This window comes from Triturus cristatus, chromosome 5_2 (genome assembly GCF_964204655.1).
Source record: "Triturus cristatus chromosome 5_2, aTriCri1.1, whole genome shotgun sequence".
Lineage (NCBI taxonomy): Eukaryota > Metazoa > Chordata > Amphibia > Caudata > Salamandridae > Triturus > Triturus cristatus.
In genome coordinates this window covers 568047178-568061902 of record NC_140588.1, presented here as the reverse complement: position 1 = coordinate 568061902, position 14725 = coordinate 568047178, and the positions used below count along the sequence as shown (strand labels likewise).

At 48.9% G+C, this 14725-nt stretch overlaps 1 protein-coding gene across 4 annotated transcripts in view; it reads right to left on the bottom strand.

Annotated features, from left to right (window-relative positions):
• ELF4 (E74 like ETS transcription factor 4) overlaps positions 1-14725 on the bottom strand; it is a 289452-nt gene that overhangs the window by 49218 nt on the left and 225509 nt on the right. For 2 of the 4 annotated variants that reach the window (XM_085607648.1, XM_085607647.1), the window contains exons 7-8: positions 2782-2865; positions 537-729 (exon numbers count right to left, since the gene is read on the bottom strand). In XM_085607648.1, coding sequence (XP_085463774.1) covers positions 537-729; positions 2782-2865 — 277 coding nt within the window. Of the gene's footprint in view, positions 1-536; positions 730-2772; positions 2866-14725 lie in introns of all 4 variants that reach the window. The other 2 variants (XM_085607645.1, XM_085607646.1) reach the window with 1 other exon arrangement.

Here is a 14725-nt window from a genome sequence, read left to right as displayed (position 1 = left end):
AAAGCATTGTGTTCGGATTACGCTCCTAAGGTGCAGCTGGGGGTAACGATTTTTGATGGTGCTCCCACAATTCAGCAAGGATAAATATTCAGTATTCACTGATATTTCAATCTGGATTAAGGGTGACTAAAGGGAACGGTGGGAGGGGGTGGCACCACTAGAGAACTTGTATAAGGACATACAAATAAGCGGAGTTACATTTACCCTAGAAGAAAAATAATGCTGTATAAGAAGACAACAGTTGAAGATTATGTAACAATATGAATCTGCATAATTAGGCAAGTTTATACATGTCACTACTGTATAATATTCTCTCATAAGGGCTGACGCTAACATGTAAGACCAGCTTACTATTCATAGAGTGGCCTAGCGAACTCTTGAGTAAAGTTTGGATTTAAAAAAAACAGAAGTATTTAATAAAAGTCATTGCTTTAATCATGGCCCGCCTCAAAATTCCATAGTAACAGGCTGAGTTGCTCTGAGGGAAAGCACATTTTAGAGATCTGGGTGACATGCCCTTTTCAAAGAAATCTTACCGTAGTGCTCGTCCCATAGTTTCATAGTTCATCTCCGGTTTATTTTTGTGTTTCCCCCACAACCTTGATACAGCTTTGGAGTCTACTAATTTAAATATACCCTTTTCCCGTTGTGTCCACTTGATGTATTTAGGACATGTGTTCCTGTCTTGAAGAAGTGCCAAAAGAAACTCCCATAGGTAGATGGTGTTACCTAAAAAAAGATGGAAAAGAAAAAAAAATATCAAACGTTATCAAACGTCATCGCATTAGCAGTACATACGGTAAAATTATTGTTGCTAGGAAACTGTCGGGGAAACCGAGAATTAACATGCACAAACTTTGAAGTTTGTGGCTACTCACCAAAACATTTGCTGGTAGTTTCACTCCTTGAAAATGGTCAGCGATTTACTCTAATTAGCAGCAAGACTAAATACGTTTTCAGGGTCGAAGGGAGGGAGCAGCCCCAACAATTGTGGGAGTAAAGTTAGGGGAAGAGGTTTCTCAGTAGGAAAAACATTTTCCCCTTGGATTAAATAAATAAGCAGTTGCAACTGTACGTGTGCTTTACATTTTCCCCCTTGGGAAATTTCTAAATGCATACGCATCAAAGCGCCTGTATTCCTGGGACGCTGTGACAGTCGCAGCTTCCCACCAGTATTGTTAGAGTTTGGTTTTTTGGGGGAAACAAATTTTATTGAGTTTATTAGGGTTCCAAGTGTTCCAACTACATATGGCATACAATTTCATTTGACGAAAATTTGATTGCATAGCAAACCCCCGTCTGTTCTTGAGTGTTTCAGAGTAAACACATGAAACATTATACCCCAACCCAACTCTTAACCCATAACATGAAGTATCTCGGCTAATAGAACATGTACAATTTTAATCTTCATCAAAGTTATCGTGTCCCATTAGATGAACAGTTATTGCGACTTAACACTTTTCTTGGTGCCTTGCCGTCTGACGGGCCTTCTGAGACCTCATATTTCCATGGGGATGCCCCTGAAAGTGGTCCATCTGGTCCAAATCTTGGTATGTTTTTCAGGACAACCTTTTGCCACAAATACCGGAAATTCTAAGTCAATTGGATGGTCCATGCCAGTTTTCAAGAGCAATACACGGGGAGCTTTCACTGCTTTCCAATGTTGGACAATGTCACGCTTAGCCAAAGTGAGACCCAGGAAAAGAAGATGTATTTTGTACCCGTTTCCCCCAATACCCTCTGTGCAATGTAACATTGTGAATGTGGGGAATCTCAGAAGTTTCCATGCTAACACCTCCTCAAGACATGTCAGAACCCCCCGCCAGAAATAGTCGAGAACAGGGCATGCCAAGACTGTGTGCATAAAGGTGCCTCCGGTGTCAATCGGAGGAGGGCAACGGGGAGATGTGATCAATCCTGCCTTCCAAAGTCTTTGCATAGTGAAATATACCCTGTGCAGATATTTGAACTGAATATATCGTAATCTAGTTGAAATTGCCACCTTACGTGGGGATGATAGAGCTTACGTCCAATCATCATTATCGATCGGACCCACGTCAGCGTTCCAGGTGGCCCTCGGGAAGTCAATATTGGTGGAGCTATTGGTCACAAGTGTTTGGTATATTTGGGTAACATGAGAGGCCATGCCAGGAAAGGTTGCATACCTTTATTGTAGGTATTATATCCCGAATTGCAATTACATCATCCCAGCGGTGCTTAATTTGAGCTGTTGGTTGCAGATGGGACCTGTCTGCACTCATTGTTGGGAACCAGCACTTATTTTTCCTCGCCAGAGTTTCACTCAAAGCAAGAGAGGAAAAAATAAAAAAGGGGGAAGAAGGAGAGAAAGATGGAAAAATAGTGACAAAGGGAGAAAGCAGGGATGAAAAAGATTTCAAGAACAATATAAAGGAGCAAGGAGTGTCTGGTGGTGGATAAAAGAAGAAAGAGGTGGAATTAAGACTGCTCAGCCTTAGTATTCAGCACCCTCGAAGCGCTGGCTGCAGACCTCTGAGTAAAACTTTGGGCCCTAGCACTCATGGTTAAACAAATTAGGCACTGCATCACAGTGATAGTAAAGTGGTATCACCAGCCGCTCAAGCACAAGTGTTGTGACCCAAGAATTCAGCTGCAGGGTACTGCTAGTCAATAAAAGATAGCGGAGCTGGTTCATAACATAAGAAGGAATATGGTGAAGTACAAAGACTCATAAGTGTAGACACAAGTAAGTCACAAGCCTGTGGATTTCACTTTGTACTGAATGACACTTACGATACCAACCTTTCCCGTCTTTCGTCTTCTTTTTGATTGGAATACTGGGGGACGTGATCGGCGAGGACGGTCGGGAGAGCTTCACTTTTCGAACTGAAAATGAAAAATCGGATTTATCAATGTCCGACTAATAGTAAAGTGCAAAATTTTAGCTACTTGGTTATTTACATTGGGTTTCACAAAGCTAAAAGTATAGTTATGCACAGTTTACATATGATAAAATATAAAAAAAGAAAACTAATCTAAAGATACGGTTAGTTTTTAAAAAAAGAACCTCAATAGCAGTAGTTTGAAGATGAAGGCGAACTTAAGACCGATCAGTTATTTCTGTCTGGAAAGTGGGTTAATGGTTCACTCTGAGAAATGCTGGGTTTCTTTGTTTAAGAAACTGTGTCAAGATCACAGCTTCCTCCTTCCCTTTCAGTTTTTATCATCTTGCCACTCTCCCCACGCCTTGTGTGTCACAGAGCACCTTGCATCTGTATTGACTCTCAAGTCTACTATCCCACAGTAAACAGTTGTGACGAGCCAGGTCCCTGTTTTTGTTTAAACAGTTTTACTTGAGTAGATTTAACCCCTTCGCTGCCAGGCCTTTTCCCCCTCCTGTGCCACGCCTTTTTTGGGCTATTTGGGGTAGTGCGCGCAGAGGCCCATGTAACTTTTTGACCACATAGGGTATCCACGCCAAATTTGCGTCCTTTTCTTCCAACATCGTGGGGATTCTAAAGGTGCTCAGGGTTTGTGGATTCCCCTGGAGGGGTCACAGAAATGAGCCAAAATACAGCAAAATTTTGTTTTTGGGGGAAAAATGGGAAAAACGGGCTGCAAATGAAAGCATCTGGGTTTTTCCCTGCAAATGTTATCAAAAAAGGGTTTGTGGGGATGAAATCACCATTTTCCCAGCTTTTAGGGGATACCAGACTTTTGTCAGAAACCCAACATTTTTTACACAGTTTTGGCATTTTTTTGGGACATAGCCTATTTTTGCTATTTTTTGTGCTTTCGACCTCCTTCCAGTTAATGGTAGAAATGGGTACAACAGCAATAATGGATCCTGGAAAGCTATACATTTTAGAGAAGTAGACAAAATTCTGAATTCAGCAAGGGGTCATTTGTGTAGCTCCATCAAGGTTTTTTTATAGAAACAAACAGTTAAATATAGGATAAATTGAAAATTAGTTGAAAAAAACAGCCTTTTGTGTCAACGTTTTCACCTGTAACTTCTTCTAATTATGACAGCTCTTTGAAAGCAATATACTGTTACATCCGCTGGACATTACTGGTTGTGGGGATATATAGGACTTGTAGGTTTACCAAGAACCCGACGAACCCAGTGCCAAAAACTGAGCAGCAACTTGCAATGGTTTTTTATTATGTACCGGGTATATAGTAATTATTCTGTAAAAATGTGTACATGGAAAAATCGGTATTAAAGACACCTATGTATTTCTGAAATGGGAACAAAATATAGAGTTTAGAAACAGTAGATATTTGCACATTTCCGAAATTGGGAATACTCATACTAGCATGAGAATTATCAGTCATTTTTTTAACCCCTTCAGCGCTGCGGGAATTCCCCCGCGGTGCTGAAGGGTTCGAGCGCGGGGGGTCCATGACGGAACTGTTCCGTCATGAGCACAGCGCAACCGATGCTCATGACGGAACCGTTCCGTCATGGGCATGGAAGGGGTTAAATGACTTCTTTTTTACACAATGTCTTTCATTTGGAAGGCAGAAATGCATCGAAAGTCAATAGGTAATAACAGTTCCTTTACAAATCTGAATTACCCCAAGTCTCCCGATAAAAATGGTACCTCACTTGTATGGGTAGGCATAGTGCCCACGACAGGAAATGGCTCAAAACCCAACGTGAACACACCACATTTTCACAATGCAAAATTACCATTTTTTAGCAAAGTGTCTAGCTGTAGTTTTTTAACCCTAGCTCTGCCGGCACCTAGGGAAAACTAGCAAACCTATACATTTTTGAAAGCTAGACACCCAGGGGAATCCAGGACGGGGTGACTTGACTGCCTCTCACCAGGTTCTATTACCCAGAATCCCTAGCAAACCTAAACTTTTGTATAAAAAAAAAAACACATTTCCCTCACATTTCTGTGGTGTAAAGTTCTGGAATCTGTGTGGATCCACAAATTTCCACCCACCCCGTGTTCCCTAAAGTCTTCTGAGAAAAATGGTACCTCAATTGTGTGGGTCGGCCTAGTGCCCGCGACAGGAAACGGCGCAAAACGTAACGTGGACACACCTCAATTTCGCAGTGAAAAATGATCCTTTTTTGGCAAAATGCCTAGCTGTTGTTTTTTAACCATAGCTCTGCCGGCACCTAGGGAAACCTAGCAAACCTATACATTTTTGAAAGCTAGACACCCAGGGGAATCCAGGATGGGGTGACTTGACTGCCTCCCACCAGGTTTTGTTACCCAGAATCCCTTGCAAACCTAAAACATTGCCAAAAAAACCACATTTTCCCCACATTTCTGTGGTGGAAAGTTCTGGAATCTGCGTGAATCCACAAATTTACACCCACCCCGTGTTCCCCAAAGTCTTCCGAGAAAAATGGTACCTTACTTGTGTGGGTTGGCCTAGTGCCCGCGACAGGAAACGGTGCAAAACGCAACGTGGACACACCTCAATTTCGCTGTGAAAAATGACCCTTTTTTGGCAAAGTGCCTAGCTGTAGTTTTTTAACCATAGCTCTTCCGGCACCTAGGGAAACCTAGCAAACCTATACATTTTTGAAAACTAGACACCCAGGGGAATCCAGGATTGGGTGACTTGACTGCCTCCCACCAGGTTCTGTTATCCAGAATCCCTAGCAAACCTAAAAAATTGCCAAACAAAAACACATTTTCCCCACATTTCTGATAAAGAAAGTTTTGGAATCTGCGTGGATCCACAAATTTCCACCCACCCCGCTTTCCCCAAAGTCTTCCATGAAAAATGATACCTCACTTGTGTGGGTCAGCCTAGTGCCAGCGACAGGAAACGGTGAAAAATGCATTGTGGACACACCTCAATTTCGCAGTGAAAAAGGAACCTTTTTTGGCAAAGTGCCTAGCTGTAGTTTTTGAACCCTAGCTCTGCCGGCACCTAGGGAAACCTACCAAACCCACACATTTCTGAAAACTAGACACCCGGGGGATTCCAGGGAGGTATGGCTTGCGTGGATCCCCCAACATTTCCTTACCCAGAATGCCCTGCAAACCTCAAAGTTAGCTGAAAAAATTACCTTTTTCACACATTTTTGTGTGGGAAAGTTGTGGCATCACCGGGCTGACACAAATTTCCTACCACCCAGCGTTCCCCCGGGTATCCTGATAAAAACGGTGCCTCACTCGTGTGGGAGGCCCAAGTATCCGCGACAGGCAAGGGCCCACAACGTAGTGAGGCGACATGAAAATTGCCTATCTCAAAACGACCTGGTTTTGCAAGGGGGGTCACTTCGTTTTTTGGCCCGGTGCTCGGCGGCCACCTAGGGAAACCTACCAAACCCACACATTTCTGAAAACTAGACACCGGGGGGATTCCAGGGAGGTATGGCTTGCATGGATACCCCAACGTTTCCTTACCCAGAATGCCCTGCAAACCTCAAATTTAGCTGAAAAAAAATCACCTTTTTCACACATTTTTGTGTGGGAAAGTTGTGGCATGACCGGGCTGACACAAATTTCCTACCACCCAGTGTTCCCCCAGGTCTCCCGATAAAAACAGTGCCTCACTCGTGTGGGAGGCCCAAGTACCCGCGACAGGCAAGGGCCCAAAACGTATTGAGGCAACATCAAAATTGCCTACCTCATAACGACCTGGTTTTGCAAGGGGGGGGGTCACCTGGGTTTTTGGCCCGGTGCTCGGCGGCCACCTAGGGAAACCTACCAAACCCACACATTTCTGAAAACTAGACACCCGGGGGATTCCAGGGAGGTATCGCTTGCGTGGATCCCCCAACGTTTCCTTACCTAGAATGCCCTGCAAACCTCAAATTTACCTGAAAAAAAACACCTTTTTCACACATTTTTGTGTGGGAAGGTTGTGGCATCACCGGGCTGACACAAATTTCCTACCACCCAGCATTCCCCCGGGTCTCCCGAAAAAAACGGTGCCTCACTCGCGTGGGAGGCCTAAGGATCCGCCACAGGCAAGGGTCCAAAATAAAATCCCTGGCATTTAGTGGGTTTTCTGCCCCCCCCGGGTGGGGGGCAGATTGGGGGCTACTGCCCCATCTGCCCACCAGGGGGAGCAGAAAGGCTGTAATGGTGGCAGGGGGTGGGGGCATTGGCGAGCCCGTTTCGGGCAGCCATCACCCTAAATACAATCCACCACCCTAAATAAAATTACGCGAAAAAAACCCTGGCGTCAAGTGGGCATTCCGCCCCCCCGAAGGGGCAGATTAGGGGCCAATGCCCCATCTGCCCCCCGGGGGGACAGAAAGACTGTAATGTTTGGGGGGGGGGCATGGGCATGCCCGTTTTGGGCAGCCCCCACCCTTATTCTTACTTTCTAAAAAAATCCCTGGTGTCTAGTGGGCTTTCCGCCCCCCGAAGGGGCAGATTAGGGGCCAATGCCCCATCTGCCCCCAGGGGGTGTAAAAAGGCTGTAATGATGGCAGGTGGGTTGGGGCATTGGCGAGCCCGTTTTGGGCAGCCCCCACCCTAAAAAAAAACTAAAAACAAATCCCTGGTGTTTAGTGGGCTTTCTGCCCCCCCCGAAGGGGCAGATTAGGGGCCAATGCCCCATCTGCCCCCCGGGGGGGACAGAAAGACTGTAATAATTTGGGGGGGGCATGAGCATGCCCGTTCTGGGCAGCCCCCACCCTTATTTATAGTTTCTAAAAAAATCCCTGGTGTCTAGTGGGCTTTCCGCCCCCCGAAGGGGCAGATTAGGGGCCAATGCCCCATCAAGACTAATAATTGGGGAGTGGGGTGGGGGCATGGGCCTGCCCGTTTTGGGCAGCCCCCACCCCCATTTTTACTTTAAAAAAAATTCCCTGGTGTCTAGTGGGCTTTTTGCCCCCCCCCCCCCCCCAGATGGGGGTAGTAGCCCCCAATCTGCCCCCCAGGGGAGCCAGGTATATCTACCTCTCCCGCCCACCTGGCGATCCTTTTTTGCTGAGACATCACGCCGTCTGTGTTCCCTCCGGGCTGCGGTGTCTCCTTCGGTTCGTCGCACTGCGCCGTGTCCGGTTGGGTTGGATCTGCGAGTTCTAGGTAAGTTCGAAAGCCCCAACCCCCACTCCCCTTATTTCTTATTTTCCCTCCCCGATCAGGTATCCAGGTACCCCTCTCCCAGGCTGGACTGCCCACAGTGAGAGCGATAATTAAGGCCCGCTTCAGGATGCGCGGTCTCCAGCTTGACCGCCACGCCTGAACATGGGGCTTGGGAGCTCTGGTTAATTACAGGGAAGTGAGCCAGGCGGATCAGCGGCCAAGCCGCCATCCTGACGTAGTGAGATGGAATGGGAAGTAAGCGTTCCGTACCTCACAGATCAGGGCTGTAGGCCGGGGGCGAGGGGGTGCCATCGGCCGCATTAGTCAAAACGTAGCCAAAAGATAACAGTGTTGGGAACCGCACGTCTGGTCTACATAACAATTTGGGTTGCACCCGTATCTGTTTTGCAGCTCAGCGATTGGCGGGAGTAAGGGTTTTACTTCGGGAGGCAAATCTCGGGCCATAATTCACATGACTGTGCAAGGGGAGGTGGCTTCCTGGCCTGACTGTTGCGGTCTTTGGCAGCTGTTGTGCTGGAGCGGGACGGCGGCCGGATCGTAGCTCCCCGGGGCAATTCCATATTGGTGGTGTGCCCGATTTCGAGCAGCGGGGAACATGGGCTACCACAGCCTCTGCTAGCACCCAGTAATTGTCGCAATAACCCCCCCCCCCCTCCCCCCCCAACAAGGTCGATGGCCCGCTGGGGCGTTAGCGGTGGGGGGGCACCGAGGTAGGCAGGACCCTCACTTGGGTTGCCAGGTGCGGGGGAGGCTGCCACGAGAGCGGGTAGGCACTCCCTGGCGTTTCTACGGAAGAGTCACGGAGACCTAGGGGTTCAGGTTACCAGAGAGGTAATGTATGGTGATTTCTGGGGTGAAATTAATGTTAGGCTGCTTCCGCCCCAACCAGTAGCACGCTTGGCGGCACCATGGGGGCGGGAGAGGGTGACGCGAAGTCGCCCAAAGTTTACGGGCACGTTAAAAGTGCAGTATAATATGAGAGAGAAATACGTTCCAATACGGCTGATACAAAATGCTGCATACTGTTGCAGCATGTTTAATGTAGGGTGAAACATATATACTCTGCAATAGAGTGCAGGTTAGTTTAAGCATTCAAATGGGTACACCAATCAGGCACATCAGGGGGGCCTCACTGCAGGGCACATAGTGCAGGCCTGAGGGTGGGCACGAAGGTGAGGCCTTTGACCCAGGCTTTCTCCAGCCTCGCTGTGTTCAGAGACTGAATGGCCAGTCCAGGGTTTGGGATGAGGGGGATAGAGGAAATAATCGTTGCCAGGGACTGTCCGTGCGTGGGGCGCAGTCTCGCGCCCCGTCCTCCCCAGTGAGCAGTTGGGCGATGGAAAAGGTGCAGATAGGGCGCAGGCACTTCCTGCGTGGGATCTACCTGGCGTGATGTAGGGGGAGGTGAGCATTAACTTTTATCGTGTGTCCCCAGCTAGCGTTACAGTTCCGGGCCTATCGAGAATGGCAACATTGGGAGCGTGCACGAACAGACCAGGTTGCCCACAGCAGGTACAGGTTGAGTGGAGAGGAAACCCGTCGAAGCTAACAGCGGCTTAGGAAGGGGCAACATGGGTCGGGCCAAGGGACTTGAGGAAGTGAAGTAATGAAATAATCTATTTACAGGAGCAGCACGTATCTAGGAGGAGCAAGCCTTGACTAGGCAGCCGTCTCGCAGGAGAGAGGAATCACAGGGGCTTTTTCTAGGTATGCATACGCAGGTGCATAAGGCTGGGGGGGGGGGGGGTAGCGATCGAACACCCACCCTGTAACTCCTACCAGGTGGACAGGAAGTTCGGAGGCGGAGAACTAGCTGGAGTTAGCAACCCGGTTAGAACAACACAGAATGGCTGCATATGAGCAGGGGTACAGGGGCTAATGTGTTGTTTTTCCATCTTCGCATTCAGAATAATCGTCAAGCTTTCGGTAGGGCGAATGCCAACATCAGGTTATGATAAGGTCAATACACAGAATAAGTAAGTACAGGGAAGCAGGGTGTGGAGAGAGGACCTGGGGTAGACATGGGTCGCACGTTGGGCCAGCCTGTGAATCAGTCGTGTAGGTGTGACTTTTTGTCTCACACGCAGCTTTTTCTCACACAGTGGCCTTCGTCCCAAAGAGCGGTTTGGATAGCCAGGCCCTCCCCCCTATTTTCTCAGTTGGGCTGCGTTCTTGCAGTTGGCCAACACCATGGGTTTGGCGTGGGCTAAAGGAATCGTGAACTCGCACGAGCCGGAAGATTCGGGAGTCGTCATCGACGGACCCGTCCCTGAGCAGCAGACTAACTCAGACACAGGACCTTCTAGGCCGAAGCGGGCATGCAGACCCACCAACAAAGACTTCCCCGCCGAACCGTCGGCACCTAGAGGTAGAGCACAATCGACCCCTCGGGAAGTCGTCCCATAGACTTCAACAACCCATGCTCCGGGCCAGGGCCTGGGGCTATGATGGACAGGGGTGCAGCTCCAGCAAACACTGATGGTATGGACAGAATGGATAAGCTCATGGACATTATGATCAGTTTCATGTCAGAATTTAAATCCGTTATGGCAGGACACGGCCCACGTCACCCCACAACAATCCTAGCAGTAGTGGGGAGGTAGGACAAGCAATTGCGAAAGTGTGGGGATACAGTCTAATGAAACTCAAACACCCAGCTTGGTCCCCGCAGCAGCCACGCCGTCAACTCCTGCTGAGGTGGGTAAGCAAACGGGACCTGAACTGACAACAGTTGTTACAGCACTGATAAGTGGTGCGCCAGCATCCATTTCCTCCTCATCTACACCCTCCCCTGCTAGGCCAGAGGCAACTCCGGGTACGCCAGCGACCCCCTCGCAGCGGCACCGGTGATGCCGGCCGAGGCCCTGTGGTACTGTAAAATTCGGAACCATGTCGGTGGCATGGTCCCACCATGCCAATTTTGGTATCAGCGAACCGCAAATGAGTAACGCTGTATGTATGAGTGTTTTCGTCATGTTTCACTGATGAATTCACCGTGCATACGATACCACATATTGAACCCTAGGGTTCCATTTTAGAACAGTAGCCATTTTGTGGTTGCCCTCACATAGGCTGCGCACTAAGGCCCTGCCTAGGCCTAAAGGACACGTACACCTTCTGTGACTTCTCTCTGACCCGTGCAAACTGACTCCGCTGCCCGAGGTCAATCCTGTCCGGCCAGTTCCTTTTCTCGCGGCCTAATGTGATTAGCATCAGGGCTCAACCCATCATAAAGTCCTTTTTCGCACACGATCTCTGACTAAGCTATTTCACACCTGACTCTGTTTCCTACTTTATGGCTTGTTTTACGAGCAGGAGGTGCCCGTTTTATTGGGGTCCGCTGTTATCTGATGAGGGTTCTGAGCCTTGCTGGGTACAATGACTGTATGCTTAATGAACTGAAATGTGGGATTGTCGTTATGGCTCTGCTGTTTCTTTGAAACTAAAATATGTGAATGACCACTTGTAAAACAGGGGCGGTGTTGCCCCCAAGCGTAATTTTGTGTATATAAGTAAAGACTGGTTTTTGGTTCGGGAGCAGTCTCCTGAGAACATACATCGTGTTGTACTTCTCAGATACCTGTGATTGGTCTGCAGCCAATAAATACGATCTTTGATTTCATCTAGAAGACTCTGTGTTTCTGTAGGTCTGAAACAGGAAGAACCCGAAGTCTTAGGGTGTGTCCCCCTGCACCGCTGGGTTCTAAAAACCCGGTACTTCAGCCCCAGTCACCCTGGATGCCAGATTGGACTTCCAGAGGGTACCGCTGTCGGCACCAGTCCACCCCCCCTCCTATTACTGTTGCCCCCTGCTGTCTAGTCATTGCTTCCTAGCGTGGTAGGTCCCCCTGGCAGCCAAGAAGGGGATATGGCGACGGTAGTTCATCAACATCTTTACACTCCTTATGCATGGGTTGGATGGTTTAGACATGAGGAAGATGGGCGGGAAGGAGGATGAGAAAAAGGTTAAATATCAAGCCTGGCCGAAGAAGACAATTGAAAACTGGCTCCAGGCTTTCTCCATACTGTCTGCAGTAATAATGGAAAAACACCCTCACTTGGGCCCAGGTTTTTTCCAATATTCCCGTACCATCCACAACAAGGCTCTCAAGTGGGGGCGGCATTGGTTGGTATAACTACGATAGGAGGCCATGTGCCCCCAGATGCGTTGGGACCAGAGAAAGTTCAATTATGGATGTGGCGTATGGGTAAGCACACTCCGCAGAACAAGGAATACCAATCCAAATACCAGGGTGGGCACTCAGCAGGAAGGGGTTTGTTTCATTCTGGGAGGCGCAACTTTAAACACTCCTTTTGAGGCGTGCAAGGGGCGGTGAGCAAGAGGGGAGGTTTCAAACACAGGTTCTCAGGGACCTGTGGGCTTTACAACGCCGGGGCCTGCACCTGGGGGAAGTCGTGTATATTTGCACACACTTGCAAAAAGTGTGGGGCCCCCCACCCAGCAGCTGCATGTTACAGCAAGCACAAGCAGCAGCCCCCCGGCAAGAACAAGGAAGACAGTTGAGAAGGAACATTGCGCCCCACACCGCCTCCTTTCGCCCCCAGCGCCGCAACACAGCTCGCCCCTTCTCCCTGACCCCTACAATATGGCGCACACCAGCCTCAGTTGGATGGCGTCCCAGCACCCAATTGCACAGACAAGGGTTCGTCTCCGGTAGCCTTCGATCGCCTCATCCCATTGCTCTGCCGTTACCCCAACAGGCAGGACATTCAGCTGCTGTTGTCAGGCTTTAACCTTGGATTTAAGATCCCATATGTCGGCACCCTAGCAAGTCGAGAGGCAGACAACCTTAGATCAGCGAAAGAGCGTTCGGCTGTGGTGCAAGCCAAGGTTGAGAAAGAATGAGCATTGGGTAGATTGGCGGGACCCTTGCGCTGGACACCTTTGTTGTCTCCCCCCTGGGGGTGGTCCCAAAGAAGGATCCTGGGACATTCAGGTTGATACCGTCTGTCTTACTCTGAAGGCGACTCAGTTAAATATGGTCTGGAAGAAGGTACCTGCTCTGTGTCATATTGCGCCCTTGATGTAGCAGTAGATTGTCAGGAGAGCGGGGGCCTGGCTAGTGAAAGCAGATATCAAATCAGTGTTCCGCTTGCTGTCTGTCCACCCGAGTAGTCAACATTTACTAGGTTTCAAACTGGGCTGCATGTTTTACTATAACAAATGCATTCCCATGGGTTGCGCAGTCTCCTGTGTGTATTTTGAAGCTTTCAGCTGCTTTTTGCAAAGGGCGCTCCAGGTGACTTATTTATTTATTTTTTTCCAGAGTTTTATATAGCGCGAACTTGACCCGAATCGGGTATCAGAGCGCTTTACATAGCACCAGTTGCATTACATGAGGACACATTCATTTTTGTTAGGCACTGGGAGATTACGTGATTTGCCCAGAATCACAGGATGTTCAGCGTCATTGACGAGACTCAAACCCAGTTCCCCAGGTTCGAGGTCAACCGCCCTAGCCATTAGGCCAACTCCTCTCCCCATGATGTGAAAAGGGTTACCCACTACCTTGATGACTTCCTGTTCATTGGGGAGGAGGGCATGCAGGAATGCAGAAAGCCTCTCTTGGATTTTGGTAGGTTAGCCAACCATTTAGGGGTCCCACTGGCCCCAGGTAAGACTGAGGGCCCAGCACAGGTCTTGACTGTCCTAGGGATTGAACTGGACACTATTGTGGTTGAGTCAAGATTGCCGGCAGACAAGGTGCAGGCGTTAACCCAGGATATTCAGGCAGCCCTGGTAAAAGAGAAGGTCACCTAGATGTCTATCCAAAGCCTCTTAGGGAAATTTTACTTTGCAGCAAGAGTGAATCCAGCTGGGATGGTCTTTGCGAGGAGGTTAGCCAGGAACAAGGCCAAAGTCAAGAAGAGACACCATCTAGTTAGGTTGAGTAAAGGAATGAAGAAAGACCTCAGCATGTGGGCAGAGTTTCTGGCCAACTTCAACGTTTCAGTCATCTAGCTATGCCTGTTCACGATGCAGCGGGCAGGGAGGGCTTTGGGGCAATCTTGGGGAGCGAGTGGTGCGCTGAAAGGTGGCCGAATGCATGGCACAAGAGTAAATTCACGGCCAATGTAACAGTTCTAGAACTGTTTCCAAAAGTTGTTGCTTTTAATCTCTGGCCGGAGGCGCTGGCAGCCAGACGAGTGCTTTTCTGGTCAGATACATGGCAGTGGTTCAGGCTATACACATGCAAACAGCAAATTGTCCGTTGGTGCTTTGCTTGTTGAGGGAACTGGTGTGGGCTTGCTTGTACAAAAATGTGGAATGCAGATCAAGGCATTTCCAAGGGGTGCAGAATGTGACAGCTGACGCGCTCTCTCGTTTTTAGTGGCGCCATTTCTGGGAGGCGTGGCCGAGGGTGAGAGAGAGAATGACCCCTTTCCCACCGCACCTCTGGTTCCTTCTCCAGTGGAATGACAACTAAGAGAACTAGGGGAGATTTCCTTAGCACCAGGGACCAGGAGGTGTTACAAAGCTTACGTTATGTTCTGCAAGGTGGCGGGCACCTGGGAGGAGGAGATCACATCCTTGGACCACAAAGTCCAAACCTTTATAGTGTGGGCCAAGGACCAGTGCAAGAGCCACTCCTGGGTCTCAGGCCACCAGACTGTAGTGTGTCATTACGCTAAGTTGAAGGGCCAGACCGATACCATTAAGTCTTTCCTCATCAGGGCGGCGCTAA